This window comes from Candoia aspera, chromosome 3, assembly GCF_035149785.1.
Source record: "Candoia aspera isolate rCanAsp1 chromosome 3, rCanAsp1.hap2, whole genome shotgun sequence".
Lineage (NCBI taxonomy): Eukaryota > Metazoa > Chordata > Lepidosauria > Squamata > Boidae > Candoia > Candoia aspera.
The window spans coordinates 80,790,916-80,816,793 of record NC_086155.1 but is presented as its reverse complement, the minus strand read 5'-3'; the positions used below and the strand labels follow the sequence as shown (position 1 = coordinate 80,816,793).

At 39.1% G+C, this 25,878-nt stretch overlaps 1 protein-coding gene across 1 annotated transcript in view; it reads right to left on the bottom strand.

Moving 5' to 3' along the window:
* The window catches only part of LOC134494621 (calcium-activated chloride channel regulator 2-like), a 38,804-nt gene extending 26,564 nt beyond the window's left edge, over positions 1-12,240 (bottom strand). Inside the window, 7 exon segments of the mRNA XM_063299871.1 lie at positions 3,866-4,024; positions 6,326-6,550; positions 7,530-7,740; positions 8,317-8,425; positions 9,791-9,941; positions 11,730-11,870; positions 12,097-12,240. Coding sequence (XP_063155941.1) covers positions 3,866-4,024; positions 6,326-6,550; positions 7,530-7,740; positions 8,317-8,425; positions 9,791-9,941; positions 11,730-11,870; positions 12,097-12,240 — 1,140 coding nt within the window.
* Between the last annotated feature and the right edge of the window lie 13,638 nt (positions 12,241-25,878).

Genomic DNA, 25,878 nt, shown 5'->3' with positions numbered 1-25,878 from the left:
TGCATTCCCAATGTGTTTGCACTGCCTCATCTAGATGTCTAAACCACCATGGCAAAGCCTGCTCTGGTTTTCTTCTGCAATGGATATTTAGGCATCTTTGGTGACTGGTGGGCTGGCACACTGGGCAGACGGGCTTTGCCAATAGCTTGTTCAGACAACAGTGAACCAAATGGGCAACAGTAACTAATTTGAGGTATTTCAAAGTGGAATATGGAAGTTCTGATGAAAGACCACTATATTTTGATTATTTTTCTCTCTCAACTATCACTTGATAGAAGCCATTCTTACCCCACCTTAACTGACTCATTATAAGTCTGCTGGAGAATTTACCCTCACAGTTTTCAGGATTATGTTTTTATATCTGACTAGCATTAAAGAGGCCTCTGAAATCTGTGTGGTTCTTGCTTCTTGGTTTTGTCATTTATGTGGGGCCTGACATAGACATTTTACAAATGAAAAAACTGATCTCCCACTGGCTTATTCCTCTTTTCCTTCACTGTGCTCATTCCCTTTTTAAATCATGCTTTTTTAGTTTGCAAATCTGAAGGCAATTTTTTTCTATCTATAACCTTTCTGACTTCAGTGTGGGTTATAAATGCCTTAAATAAATAAAACAAAAAACAAAAACGAAAAATAAGGAAGCCAACAAATGGTCTCTTTGAGATATATGGTGGTGGGGCTGCATGGCAGAGAGCCCTGGACAAAATGGATTATGTGGACCTGCTTCAGTCTGGTTTCAGTCAGGGATAGGGTACTCATATGACATTGACTGCACTAGTAGATGACTTCTGGTGAGATTGGGATAGGAGGTGTGCATCTGTGATTGTGTTAGTTGATCATGGTATTCTTTTAGACCTTATCCAAGAATTAAGAGTGGGAGGCACTGTTCTTCAGTGGTTCTCCTGCCTCTTAAAGGAGCGGTACAGTCAGTGGTAGTAAGTTGGGGGGAATTGAGCCTTCACTCCTTACTTGTGGGTTCCTGCGAGGTTTTGAGTTTGAAAGCCATTCAATTCCAGCAAGATACCATCTTTAGTTCACATTTTCTTAAATGGAAATGTTTCCTCCTTCCTCTTGGAGGTGTTCCTGAATTAAAAGTCTTTGCTACTTGAGCAGGTGGGCAGTTATGGCCAGGAGGGCCTTCACATAGCTCCATTTTTGCACCAATTATAACCTCTCTTGGAATGGGAGGCTCTTCTTATGACAACTTATGCCTTAGCCAACTCTTGTTTCAACTATTGCAACATACCCTGAAACATTCAGAAGCTTCAGCTGGTCCTGAATGCAGCAGCTTAAGTAATTTTGAGTGTGGCTTACAGTGCTCACAGAATACTACTCCTGGCTTCTAGATGCAATTCACAGTGCTGGTTGTTAAGTTTAAAGCCCTTTATGGCTCACAACCTAGGTGTTTATAGGACTGCATACTCCCAATAGGATCTACTAATCCAATAAGATCTGGGACAGCAGGTGCCCACCATATCGCCTTACCAACAGGAATCATAGAAATGCTGCCTTCTTTTGGTAAAAAAGCATTCTCATGGAAATCCAAACTGCTCCTACTCTGCTGGTTTTTGGGAAAGCCATTCAAACCTGGTTATTCCAGCAGGCTCTGGAAACTGGGATGCTGTAATGTTTTACAGCCCCATGTAGCTAGCAAACCCAAGAAGCACAAATTACATGGATTTCAGAAAGGCATCTTGAAAGTGGTAAAACTAACTTCCAGCCAGGCTCTTCCCAGTCTTTTTGAAACACCTTCCCCTTGTGGCTCACCCTCCTGGGCTGTTCTGACTCTTCTTATGTAAACCACACTCCTCCTCTGCTTCTATCTCACTTTCTCTTATGCTCTGGCACTGGAATGTTTCTTTTGGTAATGTAATTGATGGTGTTTATATAGTGTCTCTATGTGTTGATATATATATATATATATACACATATATTTTTATTTCTATTACCATGTTGTTGTTTTTCAACCTAATTTATGAACATTGGGTATGTAATCACCCCAGAGTGGCCATGGACTGGAGTGGCCTATAAGCCTTGTAGCTAAATAAAATAAATATATAAGTAAATATAATAAATTTGTCTGTGAACATCTGTCCCTTGTTTTGCAAAATGTCCCAGAAGCAGTTTGTGGGTAAATAGAACATTTAAACAATATATAAACACATGCACTGAAAATCCTCAAAAACCTTCCAGCTTGCCATCAAAGCAAGCTTCCTTTCTCTCTGAAACTCCTAATGCTAATCCTGATAAAAACAAAAACATATTGCAGCTGTTTATTTCACCTGGGCTCTTAAGGTTTTGAGAGAAAGTGTGGTTTTGGTTTTTATTTTTTACCTCAGCAAGTCCTTTTATCTTGAGTCGAGCTAGTTTGAGGTTGTTGTTAACTACAAAGTCACTATGATAATATTTGTGTCCTTTCGGATCCTTCAGGATTATTTGTGGTGGTGAATTTTTTTCACTCCATGTAACTGCAAAGAAAGTGCTCTTTCCCACAGTATAATCAATGGACACAACACCCTTGAGAGATTTGTAGCCATCAACTGTTCACTTTCACTTTCAAGCTGTTAGAAAAAGAAAAAGACAAGGATTATAATAAAGCAGAAACATTTAAAAGAATATAATAAAAGAAAATACCAAATTTCCCATAAATTGGATAACACTTCATAATAAGCTTCTATTCTGTGGCTTTATCTACTGTTAAGGATAAGACAGGTTCCCAATGAAAAATAAAATGGAGTTATATGAAGACAGTCTTCTTCAAATGAAGACAGTCTAATAAAGAAAAGCAACTTTTTATTAAACAATTTCAAAATAATAAATTGCCATCATGATAAATCATGACACAGATAAGATTCCCATATTTGGTTTCTTGGTTTCACTTATGCCTGCCCTTTATTTCATGAAATTACTAATATGGTACACCAAATTAAAGCTTAAATGGTATCATGTTAAATGGGTTGTTTACTTCAGACTGCACATCCCACTGGCTTCCAACTTTTTGAAATTCAGACCTGAATTGTCTGTTGAATGGTATCTCTACTTCTTGATGAAATCCCAATGAAGCATCTATGAGATCATTGGAATTCAAACTATCACTGCAAGTAAACTTGAAGCCTCCTACAATACAATTAGAATAATTGAAATGATTTGTCAGTTGCAATAAAAACTACTATGTGCCTTGCATTCATTCTAGCAATAAATGAAGGAGAATGTAATTACAGCAGTCTGTGAGAACAAGACAAGAACTCAACTAGCTTCGCATTGGTTCGTCCTGTGCTTATTCCCCCCTTCATGTTTAGGGCAAACATCTGTCAAGGGGAGCCTTTTCTATCCAAGGAGACATCCTTCATGATATAATGCCCTGAAAGTGTTGAGGAAAACAGGGCTTGCATGTCTGTTTTCCCTCTCCCTCGTCATAAGTTGTTGTAGCAAAGTGTGCCTTGAGGCCCAGGTTTTTTGAGGCTCCAGCCATTACTGTGCGGCACAGAAACACTCTGGTAAAATATTTCTGGTAAGACATTTAGATATATGGAAAAAGAGCTTCCAGTCTCATGAACCAGCACCTCTTTGCTGTTCATTAACTCAGCCTGTCATTTTTCAGGCTGTCACACAAGCCTGCGTAACACTGTGGCTGCTGTAATCAATCTGCTCATCAGATGTGAGTCTTAAAGCTGTGGCATTTCTTTTTTGAATACCACTTTATTTTTTAAAGACAAGTAGAATGTTTCAAACAAAGACACCCTTTAATTTTCCAGCATTTCATAATATGCATCTGACAGCAAAATACAGGAAATTAATGTTGCACCAATGTAAAAGGGATTCTACACCAGAATGAACATTTAATTTATTTACCTGTTGTAATTGCCAATGTATCTAATTCTTCTACAACATTTAATCCCAGAGAAATGGTGTGAATTATAGAGCCACTGTTTTTAATGTCAGTCAGACAAGAGCTGATAGCTGTGTTATTTCCACTTGTCAAGAGCACAATCTCATAGCCTTTCAATGCAACAGTTTTAAACATCTGTAACCCGCCCCCCCAAAAAGAGTGCATTTTAAATTTTACCAGCAACATAAAGCAAAACATTTTTAAGTAAATGTGATAAAGAAGCTATGGATCCATCCCATCAATCCATCCCACCCCCTCTCCCCCTTGCCTTAATGTCAGGGGATGAGTGGGGTAGAGGCACACAGATCTCACCACATTGCATTAAGTATGCTAAAACTGAGTTGGGAAGTAAGGGTTTTTATTATTATTATTATTATTATTATGTTACTGAATTTTTAGGTAGCTTGCAGAATTGCAATATAATGTCACAAGAATTTGTTTCTCTTAAGTGTTTTATTGCAAAGAAATCAGTTATGTCCTATTAACAACAGTGAATAGATCAAGAAGACAACTTAAGTTACAGTTTTGGCTTTGAACAGTGTTCTCTGCTTTAAAAATTCAAATCTTGGAAAAGTAGATAATAAGTACTCCAACAATTATGTGAATGCAGATGGATGGGGTAATTACGCAGTTAAGGTGTGACATGTCTCACACATGGATTCAGCTGTGATTTTCTGTTTCTTATGAGAGTGGGCTTGCCTTATTTTTAAGGGTATTAAACCTATGTTAGATTTACACTGCTGTTTTTGTTTCTTTCCCACCTCAAAATGCCAGGAAATAGACTATTCAAATCCATTATAAACAGCAGGTGGCAGTAGGGGAGAACAAAATATTTTCATTTATAGCTGTAGAGAAGTTTTGTGCTGGCCTTGAGAAGGAAGTTGAAGAGGTAAAACGGTTAGTCAGCCCTGAGAAAGTACAAAGCGTGAGAAAGAGACTTAGAACAACCCTGCCTTGACTTCGTTGTCCTTAAAAAGAGGGCAGTGAAGCTATTGGGCAGGCTTTCAAGACTGATGTCAGCCTTTGAATGAGGCCAGGTCAAGAAACAGACACCATAGGGATTCTTGAGGCTGGCAATAAGAGTGAGTTATCTTGCAAATTTCTGTATTCCCCATCCCCATCCCCCAATCTTCTTTTCAGTGATCCACAGGAGTATATTTGTGCTAAATTACTTGTAACACTTTGGGAAAAAGAAATCTATTCTACCAGTTATGTAACAGCCATATTGGTGTAGTGAATGTTCAGAAGTACATGAGCCACGTGGGAATGGAGCCATCAGGCAGAATAAAGTGTAGTGTGTCCAAAAAGACTAGCAAAGGTGGGATTTAAGCAACTATATCTGTACTCTTCAGCTGGGTTATCCTTTCACCAACATACATTCTTTCATAAGAACAACATACATATTTTTTACCACATAATGCCTGGTTGCCCCTTTCAAAGAATTTGACTGTAAATCAACGGAAACTCAGCTCTGCCCCCATGCTTTAACTGTCAGGCTCCCCCCCACCATTCAAGGATGATTGCATCATTTGATCATGTGTGCCTGCCATGATAATTTATTGCGTGTCAAGAGAGGAGGGGGAGAGGTGGCTGGCAGGAATGTTGGCAGGCATCGGCAAGGAAATTTCCCCCCCCCCAGGAAGATATTTAACATGAAGTTAAATCGACTGAAAAATTGAGCCCAGCAAACTTGCTTGGCATTAAGCTTCCGCGGGGTCCTTAGTGCTTCCAGATTCTTATGATCAGTCCACACCTCAAAAGGCTTCTGGGCCCCTTCTAGCAAATGCCTCCATGTCAGCAGAGCCCATCTCACTGCAAACGCCTCCTTCTCCCACACATGCCAACAACGTTCAGCCTCAGAGAATTTTCACAACAAATACATGCACAGATGCAACTCACCATTTTGACTTTTTTGCAGTAACATGGCCCCAATTGCCATGTTAGACACGTCAGCCTGTATAATTAGAGGCTTGTCAGGATTGGGGTGTTTCAGTATGGGTTCAGCCATAAAAAACCTTTTCAAATTATCAAAAGCAGCTTCACTAAAAGTCTCTACAGTCCTTCCCCCCCCCCCCCCCCCTCGTCACAGATCCATTCCCATCTATCTCCCAATGGTCAGGTTTTTTTCCAGGCACAAATGTCTCCACCGGTGTGACCCTGATTGCAGGCAATTAGCTCAAATAGCAGCACTTCACATTCTTGCCAGCCACCTCTCCCCCTCCTTTCTTGACATGCAGTAAATTATCATGGCAGACACATACAATCAAACAATGCAACCATCCTTGGATTGGGGGTGGGGGGAGCCTGACACTAACTCTTTCAAATTGATCCTCCAATAATATAGTCTCACTCTCCAGAAATCAAACCCAGCAATGATGTTTATAATTATAAAGTAGATCATCTAGAAAAAATATATTAAAAAGTAGCTTTTTGCACCTTAATTCCTTCACTTATTCCAGCACAAACGCTTGATTCTCTGCTGGCTGTGGTAGGCAAAAATTTTGTCAGACCTTGGCACACTTTATCACTGACAATATGATGTAAAGAAGCCTTAATTTGTGTGCTGCTTTCAAATGTTGTAATTCCAACCCAGGAGCCAGTTTCAATATGCTGTTCAAGGAACAGAGTTGCAGCCTGCTTCAGTCGACTAATACGATTATGCTGCATATGAAGAAGAAAGAACAGAGGGTGGGGAAGAATGACAGCATTCTTAGTTCTTAAACTGTCTGAACAACCAACTTATTGGCAAAGGTAAACATGGTCTAGGTACAGTAGCACACCCACTAATGTTCACTACAATAGCCACATATATCTCATGAAAATGCAAGCAGATCTTCTCTATTTAACTTAGGGTGACCAGACATCTGGCAAAAGGAGAACACGTCCTCCTTTTTGTCTCCGTGTCCTCTGTCCAGCAGGCAACCTTAAAATCAAGTATTGTCCGGCTTTTAAAGTGAATGATTATGCACAGGCCTTGCTGTGATAATTACTGCTTTTTTAACTTTTAATTTTAAACAGCTTTAATAAACTACAAAGAGTCTTCATCAATGGAGTGGCTTATAAGCCAATGTAAGTGAAAAATAAATACATTTCTCCTTTACTTACTCTTCTTTCAGTTTCTTTTCCTTAATTGATTTCTTCCTCCTTCACCCACCATTTTTAGAGCTTAACCACATACTGCATTTGAGATATATTACTGGATGTCTGCTGTTTTATTTTTAAGGATATATAATTTGGAAGGTTCCCTCAGCCCAGAACATTTCCTAGAAATGTCGGCTAGTCTATAAAACTGTTTCAAAGACCTATGTGAGATTTTAATCCCAGCTACATGGACCACTTTCTTTTCCCTCTAAACAGTTGGCCGGAATAAACATATGTCTTTTGTGTGCTCAATTGGGAGGTTCAGTTCAGTCAAGGTTATAAATTGCTTCTGTCCTGGATGAAATCTCTTATCACAATGTGATAAATATCCATAGATTAGTGAACAAAATTGTACATTATGGTAGCATTTCAAACACTGAAGAGTTTTATTTCTCAAATGTAACACTAGAACTCCTGATAAAATATCACTTTTGTACTATCCAGTTTGTATTTAAAATAAATGCATAAATAGATAAAACTCTTCCCAGAGCAAACTTACCTCATTCATAGTTTCAGAAACATCAAGCACTAAAGCCAAAACTCAGTTCTGTGTTTGCATCACAGAAATTGTGGGGTTAGGTGGAGAAGTGATTTGCGATGATCCCACAAAGTCCGTAGAATTCATAATTACTTCCCAAGTACTCCTGCAACCGCAGATTTTGTTCTGCATATTTGTGTCTTTGATATTATGATTAGTCTTGTCACAGAATTGGGTAGTAAAGGTAAAGGTAAAGGTTTCCCTCGACGTAAAGTCCAGTCGAATCCGACTCTAGGGGGCGGTGCTCATCTCCGTTTCTAAGCCTTGGAGCCGGCGTTGTCATAGACACTTCCGGGTCATGTGGCCAGCATGACGACACGGAATGCCGTTACCTTCCCGCCGAAGCGGTACCTATTGATCTACTCACATTTGCATGTTTTCGAACTGCTAGGTGAGCAGGAGCTGGGATTAACAATGGGAGCTCACCCCGCCGCGCGGTTTCGAACCGCCGACCTTCCGATCGACAGCTCAGCGGTTTAACCCGCAGCGCCACCGCGTTGTGAAGCTCTATTCAAATACAGACAACAGTGTTTTTCCCAGTCCAGTGATTATTTATGCAGAACTCAGTCAAGGATTTTTGCCTCTCGTTGGTGCAAATGTCATAGCCATAATCAAATCAAGCTCGGGAACAGAAGAGTTAGAACTCTGGGACAATGGATCTTGTAAGTGACCGTGAACTATACATTTTAATCAGCATTTCTTTGTTCGTACTGCTGCGCTCTAGCTCTGCTGAGGACAAGGGAGGTACCTTGTTGCTTCAACCTTCTTTTTTCCAGCAGTATAGAAAGGTACATCTTTATTGTATTCATCAAAGACTCCCCATCTCAGATGAGCCCACTCATGGACAAAGACTCGGCCTGTGGCAACACAACAATGATTGAAATTTACAATATTCTCCTAGCAAGCAGTTGATTGCTTTTTTCCCCCCTTAAAACTCTTCTGAAACAAGCTTTCCTTACTTATATTTACATTATAAGACATCATATTACAACACAGTACGGAAATGGCAATACACAATAGTGAAGCAGTTCATTTTCATGTCGGAGCATAGTTCCGCACAGGATACAGCAAACTAGATAAAGCTAAACAAGGAAGGCAAAAGGCAAGTGTGGGCAGTGCTCCTGAGCTTTTAAGAACTGAACAAGAGGGGAAATCACATGATGTAGCTAAATCTTATTAATTCCTTGATCTGTCTGCTGTTACCATATTGGCTAGATTTGGAAGCTGAGTCAGTTTACTTCTGGCTCAAGCCTGGTTTATTTGAAAGAGAGAAAAGATTGAATTGTTGTAGATGTGTAGAGCTTATGGGAGGACTGTTTTCTTGCCACACCCCAGCTCCTTGACATAAAACAGTTTCCAGCATCCTGTTCCTGGTGCTGGTCTATAGGCGTTTCTGCATATATTGGTCCCTCTACACTTTCTGTCCATCACAGTTACATGCAACCATGACTTCAGCTACTAGGAAATGTTTCTGTGTGCATAGTTGCCAGCTTTATAACACGGAAAAGCTTGCAAAAGCAGGAGAAATGGCAGCTGCTCTTAACTGTTATTTTTGCAACAACAACAAAGAAAAAAAACACCAGACAAACGCATACAACCTGCAAACATTGGGTGGGGAGGAGTAGAACAATTCTTTTGTGTGGAGTGGGGCTGAAGGAATTGGGGTGCACTGACTGATGTATGTTTTTCACACTTTTCCATAGCTTGGTTGGAGGGAGCAGTGCTTGGCTCCTGGTGTTCTTTGTGTCTTTTTAGTGGTCACACATGCACAGAATGGAAGATGGCTATTGGTTTCAGATTGTTTTGTAAGGGAATTGTCCTAACAGTCAGGAACCACGCTGAGACAAGGAATAGGTCTCTAGTGTTTTATTACTGCTACATTAGACAGAAAATCCTAACAAACTGAAGAAGCATGGGAAAAACCCAGATAAACCCCAAAAGTCAAGGCAGGTCTGATCTGTGTCTCTTTGAATGGCTGCTTAACTCCTCAGTACTACGCATGCGTTTTCCCCCCTGGATAGAGGCCCCCTCCCGCTCACCATCAGTACTCATGACAGGAATGAAGACTGGAAATACTGTGATGTGAAAATGCCCTTTGATCCTTTAGAGAGATTACTAAATGAGAACTTCATTTTTCTGGAACTTTCTGTTATCATTTCAAACCCTGATGATTATATCTGAACAATGAAAAGTGAAATAAAATCTCAGTTAACAGATATTACCTCGTGGTCCATAAACAGCAATCAAATTGTCATCAGTCAGGAAGTTTGGTGTGAAATGAATGTATCGTCCTGGAATCCCACAGGTTCCATACTGCAAGGTGTATGGGTTATCGCCATGTTCCCAATTAGAACCAGCTACTATGACATCAGCCTAAAATAAGGTGAACATGGACATGGTTTAAAAATCATGAAGGAAAAAATGGTTTTTCTTTTCTTTTCATTTATACCAGACTCTAGGCAGAAATGCTAGAGTTGCCTTTCCCATGGTTCTCCCTCCCTTATATATTTTATTTATATATTACTTTAAGGACTCCCCCCCCACAAGGCAAATCTCTGGACCCCTTCTGCTTCACAGACATTCAAACCTTCATACAATCCAGGTAGTTTCAAAAGAAAGGCTGACTACAGTCAGCCAGCAAACCCAAATCAGTATATGTAGGAATGTAGTTTTACTATCAGTAAATCTATATAAAAGAGGTGAGGAACCTATCACCCTCCACATATTGTTAAGCTAATGATTGAGCAGCTGCAACCATGAGGATTATTGTTGAGGGATACTAATCCATCAACCATGATTAACTGATCACAAAGACCATCTTCATGTACTAACTCCAAACTGACCCCTTTATTGCATAATAGTATGGCCTGATTCACAAAGGAAATTAAGACATAAACCCTTAGCCATGGGATTTATAAACCATGGTTTAAGGTTTAGTTTGTTGTCTTATGTGGATCCGGGCACAGAGTATCATCTTTAAACCATAAATAGACTATGAATCAACTATAGAGTTCAGTATTCCATTTCCAACAGTAGCCATGAGGTTACTGCATGGAAATTGGTACACATTTTCTCATTGTTTGACCCTCAGCAACTGATAATCCAAGGCAGTGGTCCCCTGAACATAGCAAATCTATTTATTTTTATTTTATTTTTATTTTATTTATTCAATTTCTATAGCCCCCCATCTCAACAAGTGACTCTGAGTGGCAAACCTTAGGCCTTACTTTATTGGCAAATAGCCATTTCTAGGCCAAGTCTGAATCTGGATGTTTCTTTTCAAAACCACCAAAATTCATCAATACTTTTGTATAACAGCATCTGTAACAAGGGTCAATGAATCAGAAATGCTGCAAATCTCCATGGTGCATCCTTCATTTGATGCATTTTATCCTGGTCTTTAGTCAAAAAGGCTCCTGCAGCAACTTTCAAATGCAGTAGCGTCATTAATAAGATGGTACTTATCCTCTAAGACTCCCTGCATAAAGTGGGCCTTCGAAAATATGGAGTTATGTCTAACCTGAGTACCAAAACATAGTTTCCATGGAGGTTTTGCATCTTTAGCTCACTTGGAAGTTTATATTCTGGTTTATTTTCTGAAATATTGAGTGTTGCCTGAATGGCTAGTGAGATAAGTGGCATTTAGGGTGCTTTTTGGCATCAAAGCCTTCTAGATCTAAGTGAATAGTGTGATTGATCAGTTTGACTTGATGAGAAGTGGATAGTCAGAGCTGTCTCCTCATTTACCAGTGTTGTAGTCACTAGTAGAGTATTTAGGTAAAGATCAATTACCAAAGAGTCATTTCTGTGCGGGTGACGGACCAAACGTTACAGTTTCTGCTCAGAGAGGCCTCTATGGTTGATGGCCTATGCAAGGGAATGTTAATTTCCCAGAAAGGAATTCTTCCCTGCAAGGCCAGTGATCATAAAGCTTGTTCATTACAGAAGCCTGAATGCCAAATAATTTCAGAAGCATAAATAGAAAATAATTTTCAGACTGTCTGAAAAACTTGTAGCAGCACTTCTGACACTGGTAAACTGGAAAGGAGAAATAAGTTGGAAGGACATGTGGTGGGCTACACCAAAGACAGCACTTGGCATTCATTTTTGTCTTGAAACAGTACAAATACTTTTGAGTTTTAACAGATGTTGCATACTTACATTTTCATAGGTTTCTATGGTTGGTTTTTTGTATTCTTTTTTCGGTATCCATGTGAAGGGAACCATAACTTTTACAGACTTGAAATAAAACCTTTGCTATGTAGCACTGAAGAGATACCTGGATGCCTCTTTCACCATGCTCTAGCCAGTAAACAGAACACAAGACATATTCTCTATATTGTTGAGATTTATTCACACATTACTGCTGAAATTAGGATTTCTGGAGTTTTCCTAGTATTCAATGAACTTTTAAGGGGATAGTTAAAAATAAACTAAGTGTCCAATCTTTCATTAGGTATGCAATTCTAATCTGTGTAGACTTTCTCCTAAAGTTCTCAAGCAGTCATATTTAAATTTAAAAACTTACTTCCACGTGACCTCCATCTGCTTTCAAACCTTTGTATTCTCCAGCTGTAATCCAATACTTTCCATACCCTCCACTCAAGTCATACTGGTAGGGGATGATGGCAGATCTTAGTGTCCTCAGATTGGGGAAAGCTGATTTACACATCGTACCAATGGTAAAATTACTATCAGCACTTGCAATATGTACATGTGCATACTTCTTCAGGCTTCAGGGTAGATAGATATGAACTCCCAAATACTCAGGTTATTCCAATATTATGTAGAGAGCTGATCTCTAAGACTCATGGAGCCTTTTCAGAAGTGGGCAATTGGGACAATTATTCTGATCCTCAAAGAAGTGTCCAAAGACTAGGTCAGAATTTGATAATGATCAGATGGATACTTTCATTCAAGTCAATAAAACTAACCAATCAAAATACAATTCCTAGAGTTACTTCAGAATTGTAGATCTTCTAGAGAGAATAATAGGGCCCAGTTTCCTATGCTATTAACTACAACAGATGATGTTAGCCACATTGTTTGTCCTGCAATTTTAATAAGCATATGGACAATGTAATGTAATGTAATACTTTATTACGGTCTTTGACCAGCTTTTACAATAAAAAGAAAAAGAAAGTTGGTTTAATTCACCATTTCATTGTCAGAAGAACAGAAAACAATAAAATAGTAAAACAATATATCTAGTTAAAATTTTTGCATAACTGTATAGCTTGATAAAAATATTTGGCCACCAGGAGTATGAGTGAAGAATCAGCATCCCTTAAAAAGGAATAAATGTAAAATCTATTGGTATGACCCACAAATTTAGAAATAATTGGGGAGATCAGAGCACTTCTTGGGGCATCATAAAAAGGACACTGTATGAGGACATGGGGAAGAGTTTCTACCTCCCTGGATCCACAAGGGCAAAATCTCTGTGAAAAAGGAGTCCCATGAAATCTTCCTGCCAGCACTGCTGAGGGGAGGGCATTAAAGCAGGCTCTGGAAAAGGCCCATCTATATTTACTTAAGGAGAGATTGTATAGATACCTACAGTAGAGGGTTTACGGCTATCTCGAATTTGGTGATAGAATTCGGGAGCATTAGAAATATCATTTTGGTGATCAATGTCCCTAATTCTTTCTTTTAGTATTGAATTGGCATTCTCCAGAGTTAGTTGGCCTACATATTCAGGAGAGAGGCCAAGTCTGCAAAGTTCTTTTGTGCAAGTACGCTGCCAATGAGATTGGTAGCTGTCTGACAACAGCAGAGGCATCAGGCCTGTAGGGTCAAATATAATTTTGAGTTCTGAAGTTATAATTCATATGAACCAATGTTGCCATACCTCCCTACCAGCCAATATAAAAAGAGGGGTGTTTTATCTAATGGTAATTAGATCTTAATATCGGACAATTTACACCAGGTATCAAGTATTCTAATATCAAGATGGTCAATGTAGATGAATTCCTAAGAAGCAAAACTTACCATTCATTAACTTGTTGGATTATGTTTCATCCATTTAAGTTTAGATCCATATTCATTATTTAAATGCTTTCTCTCTATTTGCTACTTAGGAAGCTTAGTAAAGTGTGAGATGTCTATAACACTGGGAAATTGACCCTGAGAAATATTTTGTCTCCATGGAGGCATGGCACTTGGAATGTAAATGGACTCAATTTTGAACATGGGCAAATGTGTAATAAGCTGGAAATATTACAATCAAATATTATTCTGTTACACTAAATATATGTTCTAACTCATGAACAAATTTTCTTGAGACCTAGAGGTTGAATTGAACCTATATTTGTAGATGTTCAAATAAAGCACATGAGGGGGCTATTAGTTGAATAGCAATTTTAAAAAATTCCCTTCTCACCCCTATGGGTGGCATGTGTCTTCCTCAACCTTGGGTCCTCTACCAGAGGCCTGGGAGTTTGAGGGTTCTGTGCAGTATCTTAGCTGTTCCTAGCACTGCACTCTTCTGGACAGAGAGCTCTTAAGTTGTTCCTGAGTTCTGTTAGAGCCACTCTCCCAGCTTGGGAATCACAGCCCTGAATGCTCCTACCACCACTGGGACCACTTTGGCCTTCACTTTCCACATCCTCTCTAGTTCCTCTTTCAGGCCCTGGTACTTCTCCAGTTTTTCATACTCCTTCTTCCTGAGGTTGCTGTCACTTGGCACCACTATATCTATCACCACTGCTGTCTTCTGGTTCTTGTCTACTACCACATTGTCTTGTTGATTGGCCAGTACCTGCCTGTCTGTCTGGATCTGGAAGTCCCACAGGATCTTAGCCTTGTCATTCTCCACAACCTTCTGTGGAATCTCCCAACTGGACTTGGGAGGGTCTAGCCCATACACCCTGCAGATGTTTCTGTACACAACGCCAGCTACTTGGTTGTGCCGTTCAGTGTATGCTGTTCCTGCCTGCATCTTATACCCAGCCACTATGTCCTGGACTGTCTCTGAGGCCTCTCTGCACAGTCTGCACCTTGGGTCCTGTCTAATGTGGTAGACTCCTGCTTCTATGGATCTGGTGCTTAGTCCCTGTTCTTGTGCTGCTCTGATCAGTGCCTCACTGCTGTCTTTTAGTCCAGCCCTTTCCAGCCACTGGTAGGATTTCCCAATGTCAGCCACCTCAGCTATCTGTCAATGGTACATCCCATGCAGGGTCTTGCTTTGGAATGGCACTTCCTCTGCTTGATCTTCTTTCCATGTCTGCTCTGCCTCAGGCATTCTCTCAGCAGCTCATCTTTGGGTGCCATCTTACTGATGTACTCCTGGATGCTCTGGGTTTCATCCAGGACAGTGGCTTTGACACTCACCAGACCCCGCCTGCCCTCTTTCCGGCTGCTGTACTGTTTCTGGGTGGTGGGCTAGGAGTAGAAACTTCTGTACCTTGTGAGGAGCTTCCAGGTCTTCACATCAGCAGCCTCCATGTCCTCCTTTGGCCAGCTCACTATACCAGAGGGTAACTGATGACTGGCAGGGCGTATATGTTGATGGCGTGGACCTTCTGCTTCCCACTGAGCTGGTTCTTCAGGACCTGTCTTATTATTTGATGGTACTTGGATGTTGCTGTCTTCCTTGCCTCCTCTTCATGGTTTCCATGTGACTGTGGGATACCAAGATACTTGTACCTGTATGTCTGCTATGTGGCCCGCTGGTAGTTCCACCACATCAGTCTTAGCTACCTTCCCTCTCTTTACTACCATCCAGCCACACTTCTCCAGTCTGAATGACATCCCAGTGTCCTCACTGTAGATCCATGTCAGGTGGATCAGCGAGTTGATGTCTCGCTCACTCTTAGAATACAGACTGATGTCATCAATGTAGAGGAGGTGGCTGATGGTAGTTCCACTCTTGAACTTGTATCTATATCCAGTCCTTGTGATTATCTGTCTGAGGGGCTTCAAGCCTATGCAGAACAGCAGCAGGGACAGTGCATCACCTTGGTATATGCTGTACACTTGATGGCCACTTGTGTGAGCTGTCTTGAGTTGACTTCCAGTGTTGTCTTCCACAGTCCCATTGAGTTCTTGAAGGTCCTTAGTGTCCTGTTGACTTTGTATAGTGCCAGGCATTCACAGATCCAGTTGTGTGGCATGGAGTCATAGGCTTTCCTGTAGTCAGTCCAGGCCATGCTCAGATTGATCTGTCTAGATCTAGATCCTCAGGCAACTGCTCTATCTATGAGTAACTGGCGTTTTGAGACTCTGGTGTTGTTCCCAATGCCCTTCTGAGCTGTGCTCATGTACTGGCCCATATGGTCCTGTAGCTTGGTGGCTATGATGCCTGATAGGACTTTCCATGTTGTGGGGAGACAGGTTATTGGCCGCTAGTTGGCTGGTAGTTGGTTCATCTATGCTGCTAGGCATTCATGCACTGCTGTTAGTTTCTTTAGCCAGTAGGTGTGGATCATGTCTGAGCCAGGTGCTGTCCAGCTCTTCATGTTCTTGACCCACTGTTGGATGTCTGCTACTGTGATGGTGACTGGTTTCTATTCTGGGAGATTGCTGTGGTCTGCTCTCAGCTCCTGTAGCCACTTTGCACTGGTGTTATGTGCCTTATCTTTCTCCCATACGTTCTTTCAGTACTGTTCAGCTTCTGCTGTTGGTGGCTCTGCTGTTACTGTGCTGTTGCACTGCAGTTGGGAATATACCTTGTATGGTTCTTTGGAAAGCAAGGCATTATCTTTTTGGCCCCCGCTGCTCTAGTGTATCTCCTTAGCCTGGTAGTCAGTGCTGTGAGCCTTTGTTTAGCAGTCTCTAGGGCTTCAGATGGAGTCAGGCCCTTTTATTTTTTCATTAGCTGAGTTTTATCCTTAATCTCCACACCCTTCTGTAGTTCCACCAGCTGACTAATTTCTCTCCAAGTTGACTTGATCTTAGCCTCCAACCTCATTTTCCGGGGGTAGGGCAGGGTATGCGCTGCTGTTTTTGATTGTATAGCCAAGCAACTCCAGGATTACAGTGGCTGTAGCGTATACCAGTTCATTGGTTTGAGTTATGGTGGCAGTAGGGATTGTCATGAAGGCTCTATTGGCATCTTCTAGCATATTATCTGATGGTACTTTTCCACTGAGCCTTGATAATCAGTCTCAAGGGTTGACTATAGCTAGTTTATCCATGATCTTATGCCTCATATCAGCTGCTGTGCTCTGTAATGGGGTGGCAGTGACATTTCAGCTTCAGGTGTTGGCTGCACATCCAGTTGTTCTTTCAGGTCTTCTCAAGTCTGGGATGTAACCTGTAGTTGGTCTATTTCAAGTTGTGAGAGCAGCTTCCTCTTCACTGTGTTGAAGCATTGGGTAACTAGTTCTTTCTCACTTAGTGTGGATCCATAGTTCCCTCATATATGTATTCCGCATGCACATCATCAGTATTTTAGATTAGATTTTTAAAAATGTCTCCTGTTTTGATGGATCAAGTTGTAGACTCTTCGATAGGCCCCACTGCAGTCTCAAGCAACATTCCAGTAGCTGTCATTCTGAAATTTAAAGCTATAAATCAACTAATTTCACATGGTATCTGAATACTTCTAAGAGATCCTTTTTTGTGCAATATATCAAGAAGGAAATTCACTCTTTTTTCAAATAAATAGGGGCTCTACTAATAGGTTGATCCTCTGGGATGCACTTGAGGCATTTATTTGTGGCTTACTATTGTTACTGCCTCAGGGAAAAAAAGACGTGAAGGCTTTAATCTTATACAGCTGGAAAACATGGTAAGAGATTCCCTTTTCTCGTATGCTAGAAACCAACAGATGAATCATATCATATATTTATAGCAGCTAAGGTTAACCTGGGGCTATTAGATGCAGAACAATCTGAACATCCTTAAAATGCATTAATCAAGACTATTGGGAATCAGGAGAGAAAATTGGATATCTGTTGTCTCACAAGTTGAAAAAATAACAACATTTTACATCTGGAATTCAGGCCAATGATGATCAATCACATAGTGAGACAGTAGGTATTAATTACCAGTTTTATACTCATTTATATAAACTGGAGACATCTGTATCTGAACAGCAAATTAATTTCTTGGGAAATACTGAAATGGAAGACATCTCTCAAGATGACAGGGAAAAAAACAAACCCTGACACAACCATTGACATTGCAACAAATTATATAGGGAATACCACCCATGAAACCGGGGAAAGCCCCTACACCCAATGGATTTCTCTTTGAATGATATGAAACTTTTATAGATTTACTGGCATATTGTCAGAGGTTTATAATAAATCATATCATCTTTCTGTATTCCCTTCCTAATTTTATGTTGCCCATATTACTATAATATTAAAGCCTGAGAAAGTTTCCACTGGATGTGCAAGCTATAGACCAATATCTTTGCTTAATATAAACACTAAAATATTAATTGCAACACTAGCCAGGCGGGTTTTCAAAATAATACTGTTGATAATTCACACAACTCAGTCTGGATTTATAAAAAAATAGACAACCATCTGATAATATCTATCTGGTGACTGATACTTTGGCCACTGTGGCATAATTGGTTTTAATGTTGTTGGATGCTGAAAAGGCCTTTGGTATAGTTCAGATTGAATTTATGGAGTGTGTTCTAAGGAGAGATGGGTTTCCAGCATCATTGTTCTATTGGATTACAATTTGGTATCTTCTGTCTGTAGCTACAATCATTACAAATGCATTTATCAACCTATCAAATTATATCATGGCATCCATTAAGGATTCTCTTTGTCTCCTTTAATCTTTAATTTGGTTTTTGAACCCTTAACTTCTTGCATTAGACAGTCTCAAGATATTAAGGTGTGATGGCAGTTGATACTGAATATAAATTGCTTCTATATGCCAATGATATCACAGCCATTTTGGATAATTATAAGCAAATGTACAAGTTGTACAACAATGTGGTTTATATTATGGTTACACTATCAATTGGGAAAAGTCAGGATCTACAATCTTATGTATTTATTTATAAATGTTTAAGATTTGTTAATTGAAAAATTAATTAATTGAGAAATTGACCATGTGAATAACCCAAACTTGAAGGTAGAGGGGAAGATATTCTGTTGGAAAGCCTTAGCAAAACAAAGGATAAATATATTAAATCAGTTGATTTATAACTGTTGTTTTACAGACTTAGAGAGATTATATTCTGAATATTATTTACGTATAAAAATGCTTGACAATATATACAGTTAAAAAGGTTTTTTACTAAATAGTATTGCTCAGATGCTCTAGCAGCCTCAGATGTACCTGCAGTCCTAGGATCCTTAGGAGATGGAGCACTTGAAGTGAAACCAACAATTCAGTTTTATAACAAATCAAAAAACAAAATGGAGGTTAGCATTCATGATATATCTGACCTGTGGAATAAAAAATTAGAATATCCATACTTAGAAAACCAATGGGACCAGGTCTTAAGAAATGTAAAACATACTTTTTATGACATAAGAATAAAATGAATTCACCAAAAGTATTATTCCATATTTATTGGACACCTCAAAGAATGTTTAAAAATCATAGTCTATGTTATTACAATTCAACTTTGGAAAGAAGTGTAATAAAGATGTAAATGTGATGTTAAACTATATTCTTAAAATATGGAATCTGTCATTTTATGAAGAGCTTTGGCACTACTAAGCCTGGGGGGTGGGGGGTCAGCAAAGTTGTAAATGGAAAGAAACATATCCTAAGGAACAGATTCAGGATATATTAGCTATTTTGGAAAAAAAAATCATTTTTCTAATAATGAGAAGATGAAACAACATGTTTCCTTATGGTCTAGATTTAATGATAAGCTTAAGAATTGAATTAAACTAAATTGGTATGATATGGATAACTGTGTTGTCTTTAATTAGTTTTTTCACCTTTCCTTTCCTTTTTGTTATGTTATGTTTAGTTTAGTTTATCATCATCAGTGTACGTAGGTTCTTTTCTCACTGTGTAAACACCACTGTATTTTTTCTGTCAGTGTTATACTTGTTTGTATTCTATTACTAACAATAATTTTTGAACCTCTACTGTATACTCCTCTCCAATAAACAGGGGTTGGATAAAATCCACAGTCCTTACCTGTGTCTTGGAGAAGAATAAACCAATGTAAAGTATTTTAAACATTCTCAAGGAAAAGAACATTTTAAAAGAATAAAAGATAGATATTGCTATATTTTATGCATCCAGTGAAATAAATGCAGCCAGATCCTTCTTAAAATTATTTACTACAAGATTTACCAATAATCTCACATTGTCAGCCCCTAGTTTACAATAAATAAATATTACTTGGTCCTAAAATGTACCTTTTCAAAAGGACATTTGAATCATTGAGGGTGTCCAGGTCATAGTAAAAAAAAAAAAGAAAATCACATTTTGGCAAATATGTCACACTGTTCAATTCCTTTCAGCTTTCTGAAGCTGTGTGTCAATTTCTCAGACACAGTAATATTTAGTTACATGAATACATTAAACATTAAAATATATTACATGTTTATATTTTATGTAGATGTTGATCTTTATATCCCACCTTTCATTTAGGAGCTCATTCCCTCCTGCAATTTTTCCCAACAACAGCAACTCTATGAGGCAGGATGGGCTAAGAGAACATGATTGACCCAAAGTAATCTAGTAAACTTCTGTGGCTGAGGATAGATTACAATGTGGGTCTGCCCACTCCTAACACAACACCCTTAGCCACTACACCATACTGTTTGTGTGTGTGTGCACGTGTGCATGCACTTGCCTTCCAGTCAGTGTTGACTCCCCCCCAAATATTATTCTGTCTCAGTTGCCTGTTTTTCAAGCATTATCTATCCCTTTCCCTTATGCCTTTCCAAAATTTCTTCACAATCAGAAGCAGATCAAGTGGCAGCTATCTCCGTTCAAACTGCTAAGAGAATATCAATCATGTTTTTATGCATTAAAGCAGCACTGCTCTCCTTAATCACTGAAAGGAAACTTAAGGCCAGGGAAGAATTAAGAAGTTGCTTCATGATATCCACAGAAATGGAAAGATATCCTTGCAGAAGATATTGCAGATTTGAGCATGGATGTCTGAGTGCTTTTGTCTCTTCACAGCATTTTCAACAATTGTTTGTAGCAGAAGTATCTATATAAAGTAAACATATAAGATTTAGGAATCATTGATGCCCAACTTTTTAGTTTCATCAAGAGGATGAGCATGGTCAGGGAGAAAACAACAAGTGCTTTTTTCAAAGACTGGAAAACTTTTATGGATTTTTTGCCAGAAGAAGAAAAAAGTGAAATAATGATGTATGGATTTAATGATTGAAACAGATGAGAATTACATAAGGGGTTGAAGGGATTTTGGGAAGAGTTAAGAAGGAGGGGAGATGATAGGCTTGTTAATATCTGTTGAAGAGAAGGTCGGAAGTCATTATATTTCATAACTTTAGGGGGCTGTGTTTTTTTTCTTGCACTCTTTTTTCCTTTTTCTCTTTTCTATCTCATTCTTTAGATTTATATTTTACTTTATATAAAATCCTTATTATTATTATTTTTAAAGAGGATGAGCAGAAGTAGTTTGGATGGGCATCGTGGATGCCAATGTCACAGAGAAGTCTGCTGGAATCAGAAAGTGTCATGTCTAAACTGTTTCCTATGTCATTTGAAAATCACACTTTTTTCCATTTAAATCATTAATCAACCAAAGTTACAGAACAGAAATGAAGCCTTGAAGATACAGTTGTTCCAAAAAGGTCATAGGTCATGCAGCTTCCTTTGAAGACACAACATTTGTGGCGATAAAAATTTGACCTTGAATTCTTTTGGAACCAAGTAAATTATATTCTCTGGAGGCTAATCTGCAAACTATTGGGACATATTTGTGTCACTACAGAAGGTCCCCCATTTAAACAAAACTCTCCCCCCCACCACCAAAAAATTGTCTATACTTAATCTGTGATGGGAATTTAGGGTGATCCATAATAAGAAATAAAGATGTAAGTACAGCTAACTTTTTAGTTCAAGGACACCAGGCCTTAAAATAAGTTTTATAGAACATTTTATTGTTTTAAGGGATTTAGCAGAAACCTGAAATAGGAGTACATAATGTTTGGCATATTCTAGGAAGTTCCTCAAATTCCATATATTTCTTAAGAGTTGCTTTGGGATTAGGTACTGACAAAGCTCCTAATTTAGTCCCTTAAAATTTAATTCACTTTAGAAATGAATGTTTAATAAGCAATTGCCACGACTTTATTTTCCTATCTGATGAAGGGAGGGGACTGTTTTTCAAAAAGAAAAAGCAAGTGGGATGCTATTTCTATCTTTATAAAAGCAATATGCCCAGCAGGAGAGATAATAATAAAATCTGCCATTATTAATGATCACATTTTAGCTAGTAGTGCATTGGTATAATTTATTGGTATTATTTGGTTAATATTATTTTAAAAAAATATCCTGAGAGGAGAGTAAAATCCTAGTAGGAATTAAAGAATTGTGGCTGCAGCAACACTAACCATAAACAGAAAGTTTTAAAAAATGTATCAAAAGGATGTTTTATCCTTATGAACCTCTTTCAGATTTACCCCTTTTTTTCGGGTTTGTCCTTTATTTTTTCCAAGAAAATACGGTCATTGTATAGTACTCCCACGTGCCCTGTACAAGGTTGATTGGGTTTAAACATCTCCTTCTCAGTTGATCCTGAACCCCTGGGTTGAGGGACTTCGACCCATAGTTTGAGAACCTCGGCATTATGGACTTCTGTTTCCATCCACAATGATTACTTATCCACTAGGCAATACTTGCATTATTTACCAAGATCTCTCTCTCTCTCTGCCTCTCTGACTGCGCTGTGAAGTAATGCCTTCTTTTTAGTTGGGAGGTTCCAGGCTGCTCTAAAGTTCTCTGTGAAGGCTCATTATGACTACAGCTGTTGTTGTACTACTAAGGAAGGCCACTTAATTTTTTAAAAATCAAAGTTGAACCCAAAAAACAGGCAATAAGGCTAGGTAAATTCACTGCTATTGTACCCAAATAACAGCATATCTTTACACGAATATCTCCTTGAGAAAAGCATGATGTAACCACTTGCCCCATTTTTTCTTTCACGTTACAACAGCTAACATAGATTTACATGGGAAGTGAGGAAATGTTTCCAAGTTGCAACAACCAGCTGGGGTGTGTATGTGTGCGTGCTGATCAGCGTGCTGGGTGCAGCAGGCCGTGAAACCCACCCAGCAGGGGCTGCCTCAGGGACTTTGGGAAGTGGTGCCTCTGAGGCCTAGGATGACACCAACCTAAAGTGGCTCGGCCTTGTTCTGAGGAGGATCCCCAAAGGGGCCTTCCCTCTTCGTGGTTGCACCTGCCAAGCTCAAGATGGGTCTGTCAAGGAGGCCTGCTCCCAGATGACTCAGAGAGGTCCCCTGGAATGAACAAAGGGCCACTTCAGGGACTTCAGTGGGGGCAGGAGAACAGGAAAGATTTTCTCCAGGTGTCTCTAGCGCAGTGCTTCCCCACCGTGGCAACTTTAAGATGTGTGGACTTCAACTCCCAGAATTCCCCAGCCAGCCATGCTCTGGTGGGTCTGGGTACTCACCAGGGGCTATTCGGAGGAGCTGCTGAATCATCCCCTCATCCAGGGCCAAGCACCCAAGACTTTCTGCTCATAATTGTCTGACAGAAGGCTTGGGACTCCTTGCAGGATTCCCCCTTTCCTCTTACATTCAAGATAATTTATACTTAATTCTTGCTTTTTTCCCCTTGCCAAATGAACTTAGAAATATCTGTTTGCCATTGTTTGAATGGTACATCAGTGGTCAAAATGGGTATAGTCTGAAATAAAAACAACATCCTAGGTAAAACATTCATCTTAATCACCGAAATCCATCCCAACAATAATTGTAATTTGTCCCACCTTAAGAAATCTTTTTTAACATCACTCCAAATTTTGACATAATGATTCTGAAACAGCATACGATTTATGTTTGATAATATAATTCCCAGATATCTAACCTTTTTTTCAATTTTAAAACCGGTCTTGCTCATCAAGAATTCTTGATTTTGTACAGTCATATTTTTAACCAACATCTTTGTCTTTTGTTTGTTTATTTTGAAACCAGTTAGTGGCCCAAACGCCTTCAATTTCCTCATCAGGTAGTCAGTGTCATTCAGGGGTTCTTGTAGAATCAGTCTGCTCCAGAAATTTAGATCCACAAAAAATATGCATGCCAGTTTTCTACATTTGGAGGAGGGGAGAAGTAGAGAACCTGGAGCTGGAGGAACAAAACTGTACAAACATTTGGTGTAGGTCTTGGCTGAATATAGCAGCTGTGGGGTTTTAGGTGATTCCTCTGAGTGTCCCTTTAATTACGGAACGTCAAACCCAGGCTCAGTGGAACAAAACAATAGTACAAGTGTGGTATATGAAATAATACAATTTGTAAAAATAATAATACCAATTATTATTGATATTATAAGGCAATATCATATAGATCTTGGTTGGGAAAGATTTTAAGGTGTAAATACTAATATTAGATAATAGCAAAGAAGCAATATGTGTAAGCTAGTGAGTAACACAATGATAAATAATTAAACTAACACGGAGACAGAAAGAGACAGTTAACACAGGTAAAGGTTTAAATGTGTAAAAGCCTTGGGCTAATGAGGTGAAAACTGGCAGGCTTACAAGTAAGAACTCTTTCAAAAGAAACAAAGGGAAGCAATTGGTCTCTAACTAATTAGCCTAACACTGACCAACAGAGGAGACATACGAACAAAGGCTCCTCCAGGGTGTGCTAAGCAAGGAGATAGAGTAAATGTAACCATATGAGATATTGTCCTATGAGGATTTCAATGTGTGAAAACCTTGGAATGTTTCAAATGCTTCAAAATAGGCTTTTACAAGCATAAGCAAAATAAGATAGAGGGGTCCAGGGAATGAGGCGGTCGGAAGATTGTGCGTCTGAGTGCCCAGCCAATGGGTAAACAGGCCAGAAAGGAGAAGGGGGAGGCTGGACAGGGAAAGGTATAAGAAAGTGTGTATTTGTAATTTTGTGTGTGGCATCTTTCCTTTTGATCGGACTCTGCGTAGCCTGGTCAAGGTGCCCACCGCGCTTTGCAAACCGCTTCAAATAAAGTAAGTTCCTTTTCAGAAATCTCTGGTCCAGTTTTCGGGATTTTCATATCTAACACAAGACTAGTACAAACCACACACACACATACACACAAACACACAGATATAGAGGTTTTTTATGATTGTTTCAGTTACCTGGAAGTTATTTACAAGTATAATTGTATCCAATAAAATGGTGGTATAAATGGCCCTGATCTTGCCTGCCTGCCCACCTGCCTGCCTTTTGAAAGGCTCTCAAGATTTGATTTTTCCTCCAGGCACTGGGTCAGGAGGTTTAGGGGCCTGTTTCTGATCGTTTATGACTGTCTGAAGTTTATTTATTCATTAATTAATTAATTAATTAATTATTTTATTTATTTTCAATCCTGTCTTTATTATTTTTTTATAAATAACTCAAGGCGGCGAACATACCTAACACTCCTTCCTCCTCCTATTTTCCCCACAACAACAACCCTGTGAGGTGAGTTGGGCTGAGAGGGAGTGACTGGCCCAAGGTCACCCAACAGGCATCCATGCCTAAGGCGGGACTAGAACTCTCAGTCTCCTGGTTTCTAGCCTGTTGCCTCAACCACTAGACCAAACTAGAAGTTGCCTCTGGTGCAATACATTTTACTGTATTGTCTCTCGTGGTTATACTTATTTTAATTGTGTATGCTGCCCTGAGTCATGTCAAGGAGATGGCTATATAAATGAATTTAATTAATTAATTACTAATAAGTAAAATAAATCATTAACATGAATAGATTAAAACATTAGTTTGTCCAGTACAAAATTAGCCAGCTTTTATTTCTGTTCCTTCTCTCTCTTCCTTCTCTGCATATTTTGTCTTTCTTAGCTACTTAAGTATACATCAACTTTCATTTTCTACCTATTGAACTGTAATGGGATCATTTAAGCTACTGATATACAAGGCAGGTATCTACCATTTTCATGTTGGATTACTTTTTTCCCATATTATGTTGATTAAAAGTTTTCTTCTTTTAAGTTCAAGATTGTTCCTCATCATTCTTACTCAGAAATGTACATTTTTGCACAGAAACAGGACATTGTGTCAACCAACCCATACCATTGCTTTACTACTAATGTGCCTCTAACACTCTCACTTGTCAGTGCACTCATCAGAGTCAGGCAAGATGATATAACTGAAATGAGACATGTGGTCTAAGGTTAAGCCAGGAAAAACATAGCTTGAGGGCAAGCAAAGATGAACTTAACTGTAATGTA